This window comes from Megalobrama amblycephala, linkage group LG7 (genome assembly GCF_018812025.1).
Source record: "Megalobrama amblycephala isolate DHTTF-2021 linkage group LG7, ASM1881202v1, whole genome shotgun sequence".
Taxonomy (NCBI): domain Eukaryota; kingdom Metazoa; phylum Chordata; class Actinopteri; order Cypriniformes; family Xenocyprididae; genus Megalobrama; species Megalobrama amblycephala.
In genome coordinates, this window is record NC_063050.1 from 2,980,519 (window position 1) to 2,998,394 (window position 17,876).

The 17,876-nt window shown below is 34.9% G+C and overlaps 2 protein-coding genes across 2 annotated transcripts in view; both read right to left on the minus strand.

The window, feature by feature from the left end:
• Positions 1-12,839, minus strand: part of LOC125271514 (deoxynucleoside triphosphate triphosphohydrolase SAMHD1-like) — a 30,045-nt gene extending 17,206 nt beyond the window's left edge. The window contains exons 1-7 of the mRNA XM_048195551.1: positions 12,755-12,839; positions 12,064-12,161; positions 8,883-8,942; positions 8,132-8,191; positions 7,915-8,019; positions 7,541-7,739; positions 6,362-6,459 (exon numbers count right to left, since the gene is read on the minus strand). Coding sequence (XP_048051508.1) covers positions 6,362-6,459; positions 7,541-7,739; positions 7,915-8,019; positions 8,132-8,191; positions 8,883-8,942; positions 12,064-12,161; positions 12,755-12,839 — 705 coding nt within the window. The remainder of the gene's footprint in view (positions 1-6,361; positions 6,460-7,540; positions 7,740-7,914; positions 8,020-8,131; positions 8,192-8,882; positions 8,943-12,063; positions 12,162-12,754) is intronic.
• Positions 12,836-17,876, minus strand: part of LOC125271516 (deoxynucleoside triphosphate triphosphohydrolase SAMHD1-like) — a 35,105-nt gene continuing 30,064 nt past the window's right edge. The window contains exon 14 of the mRNA XM_048195552.1: positions 12,836-13,092. Within this exon, the coding sequence (XP_048051509.1) occupies positions 12,958-13,092 (135 nt within the window). The 3' untranslated portion in view covers positions 12,836-12,957. The remainder of the gene's footprint in view (positions 13,093-17,876) is intronic.

A 17,876-nucleotide genomic window follows, 5' to 3' on the forward strand; every position in this document is an offset into this window, starting at 1 on the left:
AATTGGCAAACTCTCAAATCCTTCTCTCCTGACAAAGGTCTAAAAAATAAAAATAAAAATTTCATTCAGACTTTTTTATCCCGATTCTGTCTGTTTTCAAACTTTGTAAACTGAAAAATGGGGAAACATTTATCCAATCGTAAATAGCACCTTGACATTTAAAAGCAAAGTTTGAGTCTGAGCTCCATCCTTCAGAGCCTCATAATCAGCAGTGAATCCATCAGCAGTGCAGGTGATACATTATGAATATAATCTAAATTGAGATTATCAGATTCATTAACCAATCAGATTTATTTATTTATGTATTTATTTACCTGATGGATTCCCCAGTGTTAACATCACTCTGTGTTTATATGGGAACCACCAGCAGGTGTTACAGTAACACTGAAGCAGTGTTAGAGTTAATGAGATAATTAAGTGGTTAATTAAGTGATGATTGTTCGTATATTGAAGACACCTGATGAGCAGAATCACTGAAGGAAAGAGAAACACATGAACTACAACTGACTTATACTACTAACTACAACTGACTTATAATCGAACAACTTTAGATGAAATCAACTGAAAGACATTAAATCTCTCTTAATTACAAAAACTGAAAACATTTGATCACCATTATGGTTATCGGTGTTTCTTTTAGTTGGTCAGTTTGACTTTTGGCTTTTCAAGTGACTGATTCATAACCGCTCAAAATTAGTGATTGGATCTTGATAGATTTTCACCAGCATGAAAATTAGTAGGGAAACTAAGAACTTGTCCCTACCAATATCCAGTGACTACTGATTTGTCCCTTGAAAAAATTGTAATCAAAAATTAAAATATATTTATGCATAACCACTGTTGTCTGATTGTGTCTTGTTTTTTTTTTTTTTTTTGTTGTTGTTTTTGTATTACTTCTTTAACCTTTATTTACCCAGGAAACATCTCATTGAGATTAAAAATCTCTTACAAAAGCCTGCTGTATAATTGCGAACTTTCCACTACATAAACAGTTAATAGATATAAATCTGCCCAATTATGTTTCTATTTAAATCTAGTGTTTTGCACATGTTTCTGTGAGGCTTGGTTTAGTTTGTATAAAATATAGTGAAATAAACATGTTTGTTTGTAATTTGTTGATGTGCCGATTAGGTAAGCTAAAAAAAATTTAAAATGTAGCTAAGCTAAAATAGAAAGATAGACATCAGGAGCTACTTTAAAACAAGTACAAGTAAGTCATTTAAAAATGTCCTCAATTGATAAAGTGTTGAGTGATCAACAATTGTTTAAATAATACTTAAAAAATAATAATAAAATGTTTTTCCTTACTGTTCTAAAGTGTTATTTTGCCAGTTTAGGTGACAGAAACAGTGTTGTAGCTCAAGAAGAGTGGCAGGTGGATTATGAGGTCTATTGAAGTGAGAGGCCAGTTTGATCAAGTTAAAACCCTTGTCATGCTGCTTTTACTCATCTACACTCAAAAAATATTTCAGGCTAAACATAAGTTTTATGTAATTGAATTACATATAAAAATTCCATCCATTTGGGTTACATAGTTGTTACATAAACAAACTAATAAACTTAATGTGATTCATATTTGTAAGTCATATGTAAATGAAATAGGTAAGATTTATCTAATAGTATGAGGAAAAATGCCCAGGCTATACAACACCGCTTAGGCCCCGTTTACACGTACATGGTTATTTTGAAAAACAGAGACATTTCTCTTCGTTTGCGCCCTTCGTTTACACGCAAACGGAGAATTCGCCTCTGAAAACGAGTCTTTCTAAAAACTCCGGCCAGAGTGGAGATTTTAAAAATCTTCATTTGCACGTTTGCATGTAAACTGAGACAAACGGGTGTTTGGGCAGCCAACGTCACAGTATGCGCCAGAGCTCGCACCTACGTCAAAAGTGCGACCTATGTTTACATGTGATCATGGAAGCGTTCAGAGTAGCAGTCGCATTTATGTTGGTGCAAACTCTTCTCGTGTGTTTGCATTTGCAAATACAGCTGCTCCATTATGTCGAGGAGCAGAGACGAATGAGTGCTCGGAAATCAGCAATTTTGCAACAACTTCGAATCACTTCAAGAGGAATTCGGGATTCTTTTTCGGGATTCTGATTGGCTTACGTGGGCTTGAACTGCTCGTTACACTCTTGACGTCATACATACACGGGTACGTGTAAATGAACACTTTTCTGAAAACTGACATGTGTGCACGATGTTATTTTTGAAACCGGAGAGGTTGAAATGTCCGTTTATGAAAATAGCCGCCCACGTGCAGAGGTGGGTAATCCAGGGGTCAGAGAGTAAAAGTCCTGCCATATTTTTATTCCACCCACTGAAGCATTAATGAGATAAATAAGTGTTTAATTGAGTGATGATTGAGCATTATCGAAGACACCTGATGATAACAAGCAGAATCACTGAAGGAGAAAATCACAATTTTAAGTTACCATCATCGAGGTCAGGGTTTGTTTTAGGTGAGCTCTTGACCCTTGACTTTTTAATATTAGATTTTGTTTGGGCAGTTTTAACTGCATTAAAACCAACCAGACAAACAAAGTTAAAAGATACTGCTGTTGGTTATGTTTTCACCTAATCCTTATTTGATCTGAATCACTGAACTCATGAAGAGCCCAATCTCTGAGTTAGATTTACATTATTGATTACAGCAGCACTGTGATTCTACAGCAGAAGATCAGCTTTATCAATACAATTTTTTTTTTTTTTAAAGTTCTGTTTAAAAAAAACAAACAAAACTCATTTAAACACACAGACGTAAAGAATCAGCCTGTGAATCTCAACAATGGTGAGAATAATAAAGCATGTTGCAGTGCATTCTGGGTGCCACCAATCAAAATTCATCCATGGCTCCCATCATGCATTGCTGCATGAATAAATTATGATCTGAATTGTCTTAGTAATTTTCTTTATTCTCACTATTAAAATTTTGCTGTTTTTCTGTGACTTTTTAGTAGCTTGTTTTCTAATGTTCAGAGTTGATCTGTTTATCAGAATATGTTGCTTGTCACCGTCCTTGAGATTCACAGGCTGATTCTTGATGTCTGTGTGTGCCTTAAATAGCTTTTTTTTTTTTTTTTTTTTTGTGAAAAGAACAACTTTAAAAAAAAAAAAAATTCTGTATTGCAGAAGCTGATCTTCTGCTGTAGAATCACAGTGCTGCTGTAATCAATAATGTAAATCTAACTCAGAGATTGGGCTCTAAATGAGTTCAGTGATTCAGAACAAATAATGACTATGTGAAAACATAACAAACACCATCTTTTAACTTTGAGTTGAGTTTCCCGAAAGCATCGTTGGTAAACCATGGTCGTAATTGAACTCTATTGGTAACGATGGAACTTGCGACCATAGTTACAGTTAGTTAAGTGATTAATTGAGTGATGATTGAGCATTATTGAAGACACCTGATGATAACAAGCAGAATCACTAAAGGAGAAAATCACAATTTTTAAGCGACCATCGTGGAGATGAGGGTTTGCTTTAGTTGGGCTCTTGACCCTTGACTATTTAGTGTTAGATTTTGTTTGGGCAGTTGTAACAGCTAGTCAAACAAACAGAAAAGATGGTCAGGTGGTGTTGGTTATGTTTTCACATAATCAGTGTTTGATCTGAATCACTGAACTCATTTAGAGCCCAATCTCTGAGTTAGATTTACATTATTGATTACAGCAGCACTGTGATTCTACAGCACAAGATCAGCTTTATCAATATAATCTGAAGGATTTCACAAACAGTTGTTCCGATTTAAAAAAAAAAAAAAAAAAGCTCTTTCATTTAGAGACACAGACATCAAGAATCAGCCTGTGAATCTCAACAGTGGTGAGAATAATAAACCATGTTGCAGTGCATTCTGGGAGCCACCAATCAAAATGCATTGCTGCATGAATAAATTATGAGCTGAATTGTCTTAGTAATTTCCTTTATTCTCATATTTTATTTTGTTCTGTTTATGTGACTTTTTAGTAGCTTGTTTTCTAATGTTCAGAGTTGATCTGTTGATCAGAATATGTTGCTTGTCACCGTCGTTGAGATTCACAGGCTGATTCTTGATGTCTGTGTGTGCCTAAGAGAAAGATTTTTTTTTTTTTTTTTTGGATTATATTGAATCACAGTTATGCTGTAATCAATCATGTAAATTTATCTCAGAGATTGGGCTCTAAATGAGTTCAGTTATTCACACCAACACCATCTGATCATCTTTTCTCTTTGCTTGATTAGCTGCTAGAACAGCCCAAACAAAATCTAACATTAAATAGTCAAGGGTCAAGAGCCCAACTAAAGCAAACACCAATCTCCACGATGGTGGCTTAAAAATTGTGATTTTCTCCTTTGGGGATTCTGCTTGTTATCCTTGAGATGGTTCTACACCTTCATTTGAGTCCAGCTGTGTTTGATTATACTGATTGGACTTGATTAGGAAAGCCACACACCTGTCTATATAAGACCTTACAGCTCACAGTGCATGTCAGAGCAAATGAGAATCATGAGGTCAAAGGAACTGCCTGAAGAGCTCAGAGACAGAATTGTGGCAAGGCACAGATCTGGCCAAGGTTACAAAAACATTTCTGCTGCACTTAAGGTTCCTAAGAGCACAGTGGCCTCCATAATCCTTAAATGGAAGACGTTTGGGACGACCAGAACCCTTCCTAGAGCTGGTCGTCCAGCCAAACTGAGCTATCGGGGGAGAAGAGCCTTGGTGAGAGAGGTAAAGAAGAACCCAAAGATCACTGTGGCTGAGCTCCAGAGATGCAGTCGGGAGATGGGAGAAAGTTGTAGAAAGTCAACCATCACTGCAGCCCTCCACCAGTCTGGGCTTTATGGCAGAGTGGCCCGACGGAAGCCTCTCCTCAGTGCAAGACACATGAAAGCCCGCATGGAGTTTGCCAAGATGGTGAGAAATAAGATTCTCTGGTCTGATGAGACCAAGATAGAACTTTTTGGCCTTAATTCTAAGCGGTATGTGTGGAGAAACCAGGCACTGCTCATCACCTGTCCAATACAGTCCCAACAGTGAAGCATGGTGGTGGCAGCATCATGCTGTGGGGGTGTTTTTCAGCTGCAGGGACAGGACGACTGGTTGCAATCGAGGGAAAGATGAATGCGGCCAAGTACAGGGATATCCTGGACGAAAACCTTCTCCAGAGTGCTCAGGACCTCAGACTGGGCCGAAGGTTTGCCTTCCAACAAGACAATGACCCTAAGCACACAGCTAAAATAACGAAGGAGTGGCTTCACAACAACTCCGTGACTGTTCTTGAATGGCCCAGCCAGAGCCCTGACTTAAACCCAATTGAGCATCTCTGGAGAGACCTAAAAATGGCTGTCCACCAACGTTTACCATCCAACCTGACAGAACTGGAGAGGATCTGCAAGGAGGAATGGCAGAGGATCCCCAAATCCAGGTGTGAAAAACTTGTTGCATCTTTCCCAAAAAGACTCATGGCTGTATTAGATCAAAAGGGTGCTTCTACTAAATACTGAGCAAAGGGTCTGAATACTTAGGACCATGTGATATTTCAGTTTTTCTTTTTTAATAAATCTGCAAAAATGTCAACAATTCTGTGTTTTTCTGTCAATATGGGGTGCTGTGTGTACATTAATGAGGAAAAAAATTAACTTAAATGATTTTAGCAAATGGCTGCAATATAACAAAGAGTGAAAAATTTAAGGGGGTCTGAATACTTTCCGTACCCACTGTAAGTCTCAAAATTACATTACATTAACAATTGACAATTAACATTACAATGAACATTGTAGGAATGTTGATTTGTAACATTCCAAGAACATGAAAATGTTCAGTTTCCTTAATGTTATTTAAAGGTTAGTATGATGTTCCTGAACATTCTTTCAATCATTCAAACACCTGCTGTGAACAAACACTGAAAGAAAGAGAAATAAGAACACAAACTACAACTTTCTTCAGTTTATGGAAGCTAGACTGTTTTGAGAAAACAGTGTCATATTGTTTATGTTGGCAGCATTTTTAATTTCCTGTGTATTTTAATGTCAATAGCAACTTTGGTATTATTAGTCAGTTGTATATACTGTATATGACATTCATATGGCATCTAATTAATTGTGAAATAGTGTTGGTTACACTGATTTTCTCATCCATAAAAAAAAACAATAATTTACAAAAGTGCATGTGAAAAAAAGGATTTGTATTTTCTTCTACTTTTTTAAACTGTCATAACTCAGATTACAGTAACTTCAAGGCTGTAAGCTTTTCTTTAGTTTTTAATAAGAACAGTAAGTAGCTATTATAGTTGTAACGCTGTATGAGACATAAATGCTTTGTAAATTCTATACGCTTTCTTTTGCCTTTAATAGTTAGCTTAGTTTCATTTTTTACCTTCCTTGGAGTTTCCACATCAACATTCTTCTTTTCTTCTTCATAAACATCTTCTTTTTCATCTCCTACTTCTTCATAAACATCTATTTCTTTTTCATCTATGAAAAGGCATATGATAATAATAACACAATAATCAGTATTATCTGGGAAATTATAACAGACATGATTTTACAACTATAATTAAACATTCATTTTATAACTCCATCAGAGTGACACACTGACATCAAGAATCAACGTATGAATCTCAACAATGATTTTGAACACTGCAGCAGGTCTTGTACACAATGTGGCAATTAATTCATCAAAATAATCAGAACATTGGAAGATAATTTAAAGTCATTATTGTATAAAGCCTTAAACAGACATTACAAAAAGCTCCAGAAAAAAAAAATCAAAACGAAATTTACTACAAAGGTTTTGTATCATGAGGTTGAGAACATGATGACTGAATTTTAATTTCTGGGTGAACTACTGAATACATTTAAAGTTTTATTTTTGTATTTTTATTTTTTTTTTATTAAATTTTTTAAAAAATTAAATTGTACTCTAAAGAAGAAATTAAACTGCCAGTAGGTGGTGACAAATGTCTTCTTTCATTCACTAATTCATTCAGGAGTGAAGTAATGGTCCATTGAATCATTTGTTTCATTCTTTCAAAATGCAGTTTCAGAAATAAAATGCCACGTGTTGCTGGAAGATGAACAGTTCTGCTTTGTCTTTATATTTTAGTTGGCAAAATTGAGCAAAAACAGACAATATTTTGTCTAAATAACACAATATTAACTTCTTCTGTTGTATAAAATCAGTATTGCATTTGCAGTTTAGGAAAAAAACAGCACTTGTGATATTGCGCTCATTACTTGTGTGATATAGTTTATATCGTATGATGTAAATATGAGACAAGAACTCAAACAGGGGCATGTTTGCCCCATATCTTGTATTTTTGTGACTTTCTGACTCCATTAGGCTCTGTCATGCAGTTGTTGCTCTGCATCATATTCAGCATCAGTCAACTGTATGAAATGTAAGATGACCTATGTAAGTCTGGGACGGGGCAAGTGCGTTTAATGCATTAATAATTTTAACATGTTATTTTTTTCAGTAATTAATTAATCTAATTAATGCGTCAAATTGACAGCCCTAATATACAGAACACAGATGCTACACTAATACACATACAAATAAATGCATATATAGTAGCAAAATTGCAGTTACCCGGATGAGGCCCAAAATCAATGAAGTTGTTTTTATTTCTTTCACACCACTCATGAAAGTACTCAGCTTTCTGCTGGACCTCCTCCTGATCCTCCCGACCCTTCGGATCATAATAAACCCTCACAAGCCATTCATGAAACTTCCGTGGCTTGAGACTGGACACCTGCAGGAACACAATACAAACTACAGTGATCTGAAAATCATCACACTCAAATCCCTTCATTCATTACACATGATTTATTTTAGAGAGTCACACAGAACATCCAATGCTCAAAAGATTCACAGTCATGAATAAGAATTCTGTATAATAAATGTTTGAGACAAGTGAGATTTTGCACCTGATACTTCTCCATCTTGAAGGCTTTGTTTGGCTCCTGCTTGCTATAAAAATGAACATTTTCAATGGGCTCATTTCCCACTTCACCAAAACCCATCTCAAGAACCTGAATGAGAAGAGATTTCAGATAGGATAGAGAGATTCATGTGAAATGAAGAGGTACAAAAAAGGCTTTTTTTCATTATTAATATTATTATTATTTTTCCATTTAAACATACATAAATTTCACAGTCCTTAGGTGCCTTCGGATCAGACTTCCAGCTTTCCTCCAGAAGTTTCTGATGTTTTTGAATTGTAAATTGGCAATTAGACACATATCGACAAGAAACAGACAAAAGTTATTCAGTAAACACTTCTGTTTAAATGTTTGGAGTCAGTAAGATATTTGTCATTATTATTATTATTATTTCAAATAAATTAATACCTTAATTTAGCAAGAACACATTAAATGTATCAAAAGTAAAGACACTTATAATTTTATAAATGATTTCTAATTCAAATAAATGTTCTTCTGAACTTTCTGTTAGTCAAAGAACAATATTGACAATATTCCCATGTTACTGCATTACTGATTTAATACACACAGGCTTGGATAAACATAAAACATCTCACTGACACCAAACTTTTGAACAGTACTGTATATAAGGCTTTTCTGTCTTTAATATTATGTCTAAAATTGATGTTGTGTGTTATGACTACAAACTAAAATAAATCTGATAGTACGTACACATGTGTGAGTATCACATGATGCACATTAATACAAAACAGTAACAAAAAACAAACAAACAAACAAACAAACAAACAAAACCTACAATTTACATCCATACACAAGTTAAATGTTGTTTATATATGTAGGGATTATAGATATCAGTGATTATTTTTGTGTGTGTATTAGGGGCTTATTAAACCATATTCATTATACAATAAATCTGTACAACTCAGACATTTATAATATAGGGAATGAATTACCTGATAGGCTTTGATCTTGAAGGCTTTAACAGGCTGGGCTTTGGAGCCGCCCTCCTCTTGCTAAATGATTTTGAAAAATAAATCATAAAAGTGGTTTGTTTGTTTAAATATCTTATAAATGTATGAGGTGGCGAAGGGAGCCTTTTACCCCACAGACACATGGCAAAACCAGCATGAGTAAAAGACACATTATTGATACAAATACTTCAGCTAAAATAATATGTTTTTAATAATGTCTAAGTTAATACTTGTTCAAAATAATCACTTTAGCAAAGTGTGTACTTTTTTCTGGTTATTTTGATGATATATATATTATTGTTTTTCTTAAATAGATGTACTGTCATTAAGATATCTTAATATATTTTTGTATTAAGATATCTTAATGACAGTACATCTATTTAAGAAAAATTATATATATATATAAGGTGGACACCCAAATTGATCATATTGTTACGTCTAAAGATGTATTCAATGTGTTTATAATGGGTGTGTGTGTTGGACTTGGTTGTTTGAGACAGGTGTTCCAATCAGATGGGTTCAATCCGGTCGTGGGTGATTGGATGTTGACGAGAAGGAGTGAGGATATAAGACGTGGTGGAATACTGGAGAAGAGAGAGAGACTTCCTTTCATCGGGGCAAACACTTCCTCCTGTGGCCCAGACTCATTTGTTGTTGTAGTTCTTGTATATTGTGTATGAGTGAGTGAACTCAGTATTACAACTTAGGGGTGCTCTTTAACAGAGAGAGAATTGACGTTGTTTAATATTCTTTGATTTTGTTTGTTTTACATTGCCTATGTTTGCTGACATCTTGTGTTCTTTTTTCTTTAAGTGAATGTAGGGGGAGGGTGCCATTTTTGTTTGTACTTCTATCTTTTTCTCTTGGTTATGGCCAGGGAGGGAGAGAGGGAAGATTTATGTATTTTATTTGTGCGTTATCTTTGTCCAGGTAAGTTAGAAAATTATTGGGTTAGTTAGTTTGGGTTTTGTTTGTTATGTTGGCCTAGCCCTCCCCTGAAGTTTTGTTCCCAATTCATTTGTTAACATTCTGAGATTCTTTCAATTAAAAAAAAAACTAATTTGAACTGGTGTTTGTGTTGATTCTGGGACGGGAGGTTGGATTGCCCTGGTTCTCTCTCCAAGACTTTTTTTTAGTTATTTTTTTATTTATTTTCTTATTTTGTTACTGGCTCCCCACCCCTAGATGGGTAGTTATGTAACAATATTTACCATCTGAATTTATGTCATCTCAACAAATGGAAACTTCAGTCAGCTGTTTATTATCATGTTAATAAATGTGTCTTTTACCCCAAATACCATACTTTAACATATTCTTCTGTTATTGAAAAAACTGTTGCTTTATTTACTTTGAACAAAACTGAAAATCATTAACAAGACTTTTGTCTCAAAATATAGTCAATCATTTTAGCAATTCTCATTTGCTACTTAAATCTACAAAATTAAATATTAGATCAAATTAGTGCAGACTCAGATTTTGGAAGAATAATTACAACAACACAAATTGAATTAGCACTAAAGGCTAACAATTGTATTTACAATATTGTAAAAGGTTTGGGTTTCACTTTATTTTAAGGTGTCGGTATTATTATTATGCAATTGCATGTAATTATGCATAATTTATAGTTATTGCTACAAGAAATACATGTAACATATGTAACAATGACACTGTAACATAAAGTGTTACTGAGGTTTGTTATTCATTTCCTATATTAAGATGATACTCAACCCCCTTATACTCCCCATTTTTTTTTTTGGTTTGGGCCACTGCCCCTCAAAACGTTTGTTCACGGCCCTGTAAGCAGGCAATCAGAAATCATCATTCCCATAGTATCAGCTACTCACAGCACTAAGGTCACTGTCTTGAATGGGAACTCAAATTTAAGCAGATGTAATTACTAAATTCTAAATCATTAAATTAAAATACATAAATTTCAAAGTCCTTGTCATTCAGAATTTTAGGTTGTTTTTTAAAATCTTCGACCATCTTCTTCCAGCGTTCTTTCAGCATTTTTTAAAAGTTTTTGAAAGGAAAACGACAGTCTGTAAGGATTACGGGCCCTATTTTAACGATCTGAAACGCAAGTGTCAAAGCGCGAAGCGCAAGTAACTTTGTGGGCGGGTCTCGGCGCTGTTGCTATTTTCCCGGCGGGATAAATGGCTCTTGCGCCCGGCGCAAATCTAAAATGGGTTGGTCTGAAGTAGCTTCATTATTCATAGGTGTGGTTTGGGCGTAACGTGAAATAAACCAATCAGAGCGTCATCCAACATTCCCTTTAAAAGCAGGTGCGCAAGTTCCATTATGGATTGCTATTATTATGGCGTATTTACCAGGCGCACGCCAGGAGCGGTTCACAGCCGAGGAGACTGATGTTCTTGTAAGAGCAGTGAAAGACAGAGAAGTTGTGTTGTATGGGGATGGGAGAAACCCACCCAAAATAGCGTCGGTTAAACAGGCGTGGTTCTTGACGGACAAACCAATTTGTCAGATGTCCTTATATACATATATGTCTTGCCTCTATTGGGCAAACAGGTCTGATCCTTAATTACTACAATTAGCCTGAATAATTTGTAAGCTAGATTTATGCCTATTTTTTCACATCTTCGTGGCACACCACAATGATTTCCGTCACTCATGTGTTAATATTTTTTTAGTGTAACAATTTATGATTTGCAAAATTAACTGTTGCATCTGTGTAGATTACATGAGCAAAGTGTATGCGCGTTGTGCACGCTATACATTATGGTCAAGCATGCGCCCTTAAAATAGCATAATGAACAACGCGCAACGCGCCACTGACTTTAGACTAGGTTTTTTCTGGTCAGTGGCGCAATTGTTTAATGGAACAGCAAAATAGCACCAGGGATTGTTTGCGCCGGAACACGCCTCCTTTTTTGCGCTGAACCGCCCAGGGAGCGCAAGTTCATTCACTAGTTTAGCGACGTGCTTCTGTGGAGGGAAAAGCGCGCTTTGCGCGGGTGCAAAATAGGAATGACACATGCGTCGGTGTACAAAGTCAATTGCGCTGGGTGCAAGATAGGGCCCTAGTCCTTAAAGACTACAATTTGCTTCATTGACTATGGGGTGTTTGTTTGCTGTGATATTTAATGTGTCAATGCGAAGGTCAGAGTAAATATCAATGTGTTAACAGACAGTAGGGTACCTTTAATCCATCTTCCTTCAGTCGGGCCTCTCCCACAAACTTTGGCAGCCGTCTGTTGACAACGTCTTCTAGAATTCTTCGGGCTTTAGACAGGTTGTCTGGATGGAAAGGGTCAACAGAATATTACTATAGTCTGTCTGAATAAAAACTGGCTGAAATGTGTGCATAAAAACAAATGAGTTCAGTCAGTTTAATTACTGTTCTAAATGAATGTGCTGCTGTTGGGTTTATTGTAGACTCAATAAAATTCTATTTTGTTCCATTGCAGTTTGACTTGACATCCTATGTGTTTAAAATCATCTTGAGTAGTTAAAAAATGCCCTGGCAGCCAATCACCACTACACATCTTGCCAGTATTGCGCATTGACATCAGAAGCCGTGCCGTTGCTCTGATTTTACTTTTCAAACTGGAATACAGAATTTGCTCTAAAAATGCAAAAATAACTAATTTCCACTTATAAATAAAGTTAATGAGTACCTTTAGTGTTTTCAATGATGTGTAGACTGTACATCTGTTAACATCTCAAAATGTGTGTTAGGGTTTCATGACCCTTTAAAAACTAAATAATAAAAGAGTCCACTAAATCAATAAAATCAATAAATCAATAAATCAATAAAATAAAAAGATAAATTAACAAAAAATAAGAACCACATAAATGCAGACATACTACAGCAGCACAATTAGAGTTACCTGAATCAATGAAGTGTTTCTCACACCACTTCTGAAAGCACTCCTCAGCGTTCTGCTGGACCTTCTGATAATCCTGGTTGGACATATTGAAGATCACACTAACAACCCAGTTATGAATCTTGTGCTTGGATACCTGCAGCGACAAGTGAAACCAAAATCACACAATATGCTTAAAAGCTTTTCTCAAACTATATAGAAATAGTTTAAACCAGGAAAACAAAGAGGTAGTTTTTACTGTTCAAACCTACACAAATCTCAAAATCTGAATCCTTCAGTTGTGTGCTGGCAGACTTGTTGTAATCCTCGACTGCTTCCTTCCAGTTTTTACTTAGTTTTTCCTAAAGGTTTTGGAAAAGTAAATCAGGCAAACATTACTCTAAAAGAAAAGTTATATTGATATGAAATATAAAATTATTTTCCAATGATGGAAACATAGCTACTGTTTTAAAGGCACAGTGTGTAAGTTTAGCCACTAGAGGTCGCGTATTCAAAACAATAACAAAGGATTAGCTTGATGCTGTGAATGAGTGTGGAATCATGGGAGTTGTCGTCTTCACCTCCAAAGCCGATGGAAAGCACTCAGACTCAGGCAGAAATCATGTTCATGGGTTTTATTAACGTTACTGTGGTATGAAACAGGCCGGGGCCGAGAACAATGGGAGTGGAATGAGGACAGTGCAATTTAGTGATTTTGCTGCTAGATTTAACAAACTTCACGCCTTTTTAGAGATGTTTTTTTTTTTTCATAAAAAGTCGCCTAGCGAAAAATCTAGTGACTTCTTGGACAAACTAATCTGGTTTCCAAGACTCGCCAGTATGACATCATCAGGGGTTAAGTTGGGCCGTCAGGGGCTGAGCACATAGGCTACGCTGGTAACTCATCAGTGGAAACCTGCAGAAATAACAAATCCCAAACTCGAGCACAAAAACGATTATGATAGTGCACACAAATCAGCATGTTGCGGGGAGAAAAAAAACAAAGCTGTGAGTCCTGACAGGTCTCACATGTGCAGAACTGACCACAAGCGGAAGCGGAAATCTTCACGCACACAAGTCTGTTTTGAGAGGGGTGGGGTCCAAACCTATGTGTTAACAATTGCTATTGGCTGCTGGCCTACTCTGAAACCCTTATTTTGATTGGCTGCTTGTATTATGTTAAAGGGATATGTCTTCCTTTTGAGAATAGCTTTTAATAGCTGTATGATTCTTTGTGCACTGGAGCAGCAGGTTTCCATTAGGGTAAATATTTAAAATGAAAGCTAAAGGTTGTGTTATTAATGTGGTATACTAGAGGGAGCCACAGGACCTTTTAATCCTAATGTTTTTCTTATCAGTTTTCATCCATTTGTATGGAAATGCATTGATTTAGTTCATTTGTATACCTATGATGTTCTGACAGTATAGTTTTACATGATTAGTGCAGAAATGTGTGAAAGGCTTATAGATCATTAAATGTTTATTTAGATTTTATTGAAAAAAAAATTGCCAGACATGATTAAAGATATTGCTGTCCATTTAAATTAAGATACAATTGTATAAAGACACTTATATGTGGTTGTGGTGTGAATTAAAAAAAAGAAATCGAAAGCACATTTTCATATAACCTTACACCAGCTTGCACCTGCAGCACACAAATTATTCCATTTATGTATTTATTTCTAACATGTTGACTTAAATATGACAGTTTGGTCTGTGTAGTATTTCTGCATTCCAGTATTATTATTTCTACAAAAAATTATGTTTTTTTTTTTTTTTTTTTATTATTACATTGCTTACTTGGTCATGGGCCATTGAAACCTGCAGAGCTCCCCACATAACAAATCCCAATTTAACACTAATATAACAATAATTATCTTTATGTCAAAAAAAAAAAAAGGTATCCAAACATTTGCTCACCGGTCTAATAAAACACATAATATATTACAGCCTCTGTGGTGTTCACTGCAAAAAAAAAAAAAAAAAAAAAAAAAAAAAAAAAAAAAGAGCTTACACAAGTAGAGCTTGCATCTTTTTAAAGATGACATTCTACTTGTGTGTTTCTGGATGCAGTCGTTACCTGGCACAGAGGGATGGTCACGATCGCTGTATCACGTGTCTGGACTTAAAGCACGCTGAGGCAGCGTTAGTGGATAATTCATGTACCCATTGTGGGTTATCAGCCACCCACCCCAGCCTTTCTTCCCGGAGATTCATGAGGAGCTCATTTGATTGAATAATAAGATTATGATATGATTATTAATAATATTAATTTTACTATTACAAATAATAATGTGAATTCTACTAATATCAATGTTAGAATAATATTTTCAAAAAAGTCGACATTCATTAGATAACCTGACCTAACAATATTTTATCATTTATTAATCTAGTACAATAATAACTTAATAAATATATTAATACATTTAGCATTTTAAAGGTACATTATGTAACTTGTTTCCAAACATACAAAATTTCTATAATGAGTGAGTATATCTGAATATGAAGCAATCTTAATAACATCGTTTTCAATTCAGCAATCTTTTGAGGCTGGATATTTGTAACCAATGGTATCGATTTAGGTCCGTGTAACGCTTTGCAGTTCTTTGTTCAATTTGCACCATCAAAATGAATCAAATGAAAAGTTGGCTTCAAACTTTAATTTTTTCATTTTTTAGAATACTTCACAAACGGATAATTGTCACTCAGTTTAATTTTCGATTCTACATGTTTGGGTTGTTGCGTCCGAATCTGATTTTTGAACAAACATAAAATATGACTCATTATTCTGATTTTCCATTAATAATGAGCGCTCGCGCGTGGATCGTACCACGGTCCGTGAATCAGGGTATCTTCCGTTCATTCATGTTTTGATTTGATATTGAAATCAGAAAAATGAGAAAACCACACTTTTTTTTCGTTTTTCATTTTTAAAATGAAAACGAAAAAACAAAAAACTGGCTTGATTTTTCTTTTTTCGTTCTGGGGTTGGAAACAAATAAGCAGTTTGAATATTCGATCTCTACATGTGGGCGGGAATGAAACGCCTCTTTCCGCTGATTGGTCAACCAGACGTCAAACCATGTCGTCATCAGTTGTTCATCGGTTCAGATCAACAGAATAAAAGTCCCTCGCTCTACAGCTGTACGGATTCTTAACGCGTTTATTCTACATTTTATGTCTTTCTCACGAAATATTAATTTACTTTGCAGCTGCACACAATTACCCCCATTCTACAACGTTGGCACAATGCCTGTTTTATTGACGTGACCAACTATAAAAATCTAGCGAAGCTGCTCAACGCACTGGCCAGCGAATGTATAGGCACACATTGAATTAAAAAGTGCAAATCAGTAGCCTATCGATGTAAATATGCAGCAGTCATAACTTGTTTTAGACAACACCCTGAGTTTTGGGATCTGGGAGGAATTTGAAATATGACAGATATGAAAATATATTACATGTTATTAGTTCATCAAAGCGGTGCTATAGAGAGATGGACTTAAAATGCAAAAAGTAAAATAAATAAATAAATAAATAAATAAATAAATAAATAAATAAATAAAGGGAAAATGTTAAAACAGTGTTAAAAAATAACCATAATAGTGCTCTCTTAAGAAGATATCAATTATATTTTATCAATATTAGGCCATATATCAAAACCCTGAAATAACACTAACAATAATGAGATAAAGAGTATTTTTATAGCCTATTTATTGCCATCTGTCTGTGTCAGAAATGAACTGTAATTGATTTAGTTGATTAATTGATTTTCAGGGGATTTTAGGATTTTCCCTAATCTTATTAAATATGTATGCTTTCTTTAATGTTAAGTTCTTAAATTTAGTCATTTAAATTACAATATTATGACGCTATAGGTTGTTACCAATTAAATCAGTATCAACCAAAGGCTTGCAGAGGTGGCAAAGAAGCAGCACCTGAAGTTGCTTTTAGATTTATGAGTTGTTAGATTGCTCAGAGAGGGCAGTATATGTGTTGGAATTATAATTGCATAATGTAATGATATTAATGTTTTAAAAATAATTTTGAATACAGAAAATTTTAAATGACAAAATGAAACGATAATTGGATTATGAAATTAATGTCACCAGTAGGTGTCAGCAAGTCATTGTGTTAATGATTGAGTCATTTATTTAAGCGATTCGTTCAAAACGCTGATTCATTCAGGAATGAAACACTGCTCTGTGTGCTAGGAATCAGTCACACAACGGTTCTGATATGCATTGGAAGTTTAGTCGGGCAGAGAAAATAAAACACCGTTTTGTGTGACATTTATTAATACTCAATATTAATGAAATAAACTCAGAATATTGCCTTAAACAAAAGTTATAAATTTAAGAAAAGGAAAAAATAGCATGTTGCCTATTATATACATATATTAAGAAACAGAAGGATTAACTGAATATTTGACATTTGACATGTCCTACACTTCTCTATGAAAACAAAACTCAAAATAGAATAGGCCTAATAGATATGCTGTGACTGTAAAATACACACACACACACACACACACACATATATATATATATATATATATATATATAGGCTATATATATATATATATATATATATATACACACACATTTTTTTTTTTTTTTTTTTTTCATAGCCTATCTATCATTTCAAATCCATCCCATGTTGTGTAAAACAAAAGACATTTTTACACTCAATGTATCGAAGTTGTAGGCTGGGGGTAGTTGTGTGCAGCTGCAAAGTAAATTAATATTTATGAGATAAACTCATATTTCACGTGATGAATTAATGTCTACACAGAATTAGGCCCTGACTCTGCATCAGAACGATTTGTGTCAAGCCATTCACTAGTCTGGCTAGAATTCACTAGAAAGAGATTAAATGTAGAATAAACGCGTTAAGAATCCGTACAGCTGTAGAGCGAGGGACTTTTATTCTGTTGAGCTGAACCGATGAACAACTGATGACGACATGGTTTGACGTCTGGTTGACCAATCAGCGGAAAGAGGCTTTTCATTCCCGCCCACATGTAGAGATCGAATTGTCAAACTGCTTATTTGTTTCCAACCCCAGAACGAAAAAAGAAAAATCAAGCCAGTTTTTTGTTTTTTCGTTTTCATTTTAAAAATGAAAAACGAAAAAAAGTGCGGTT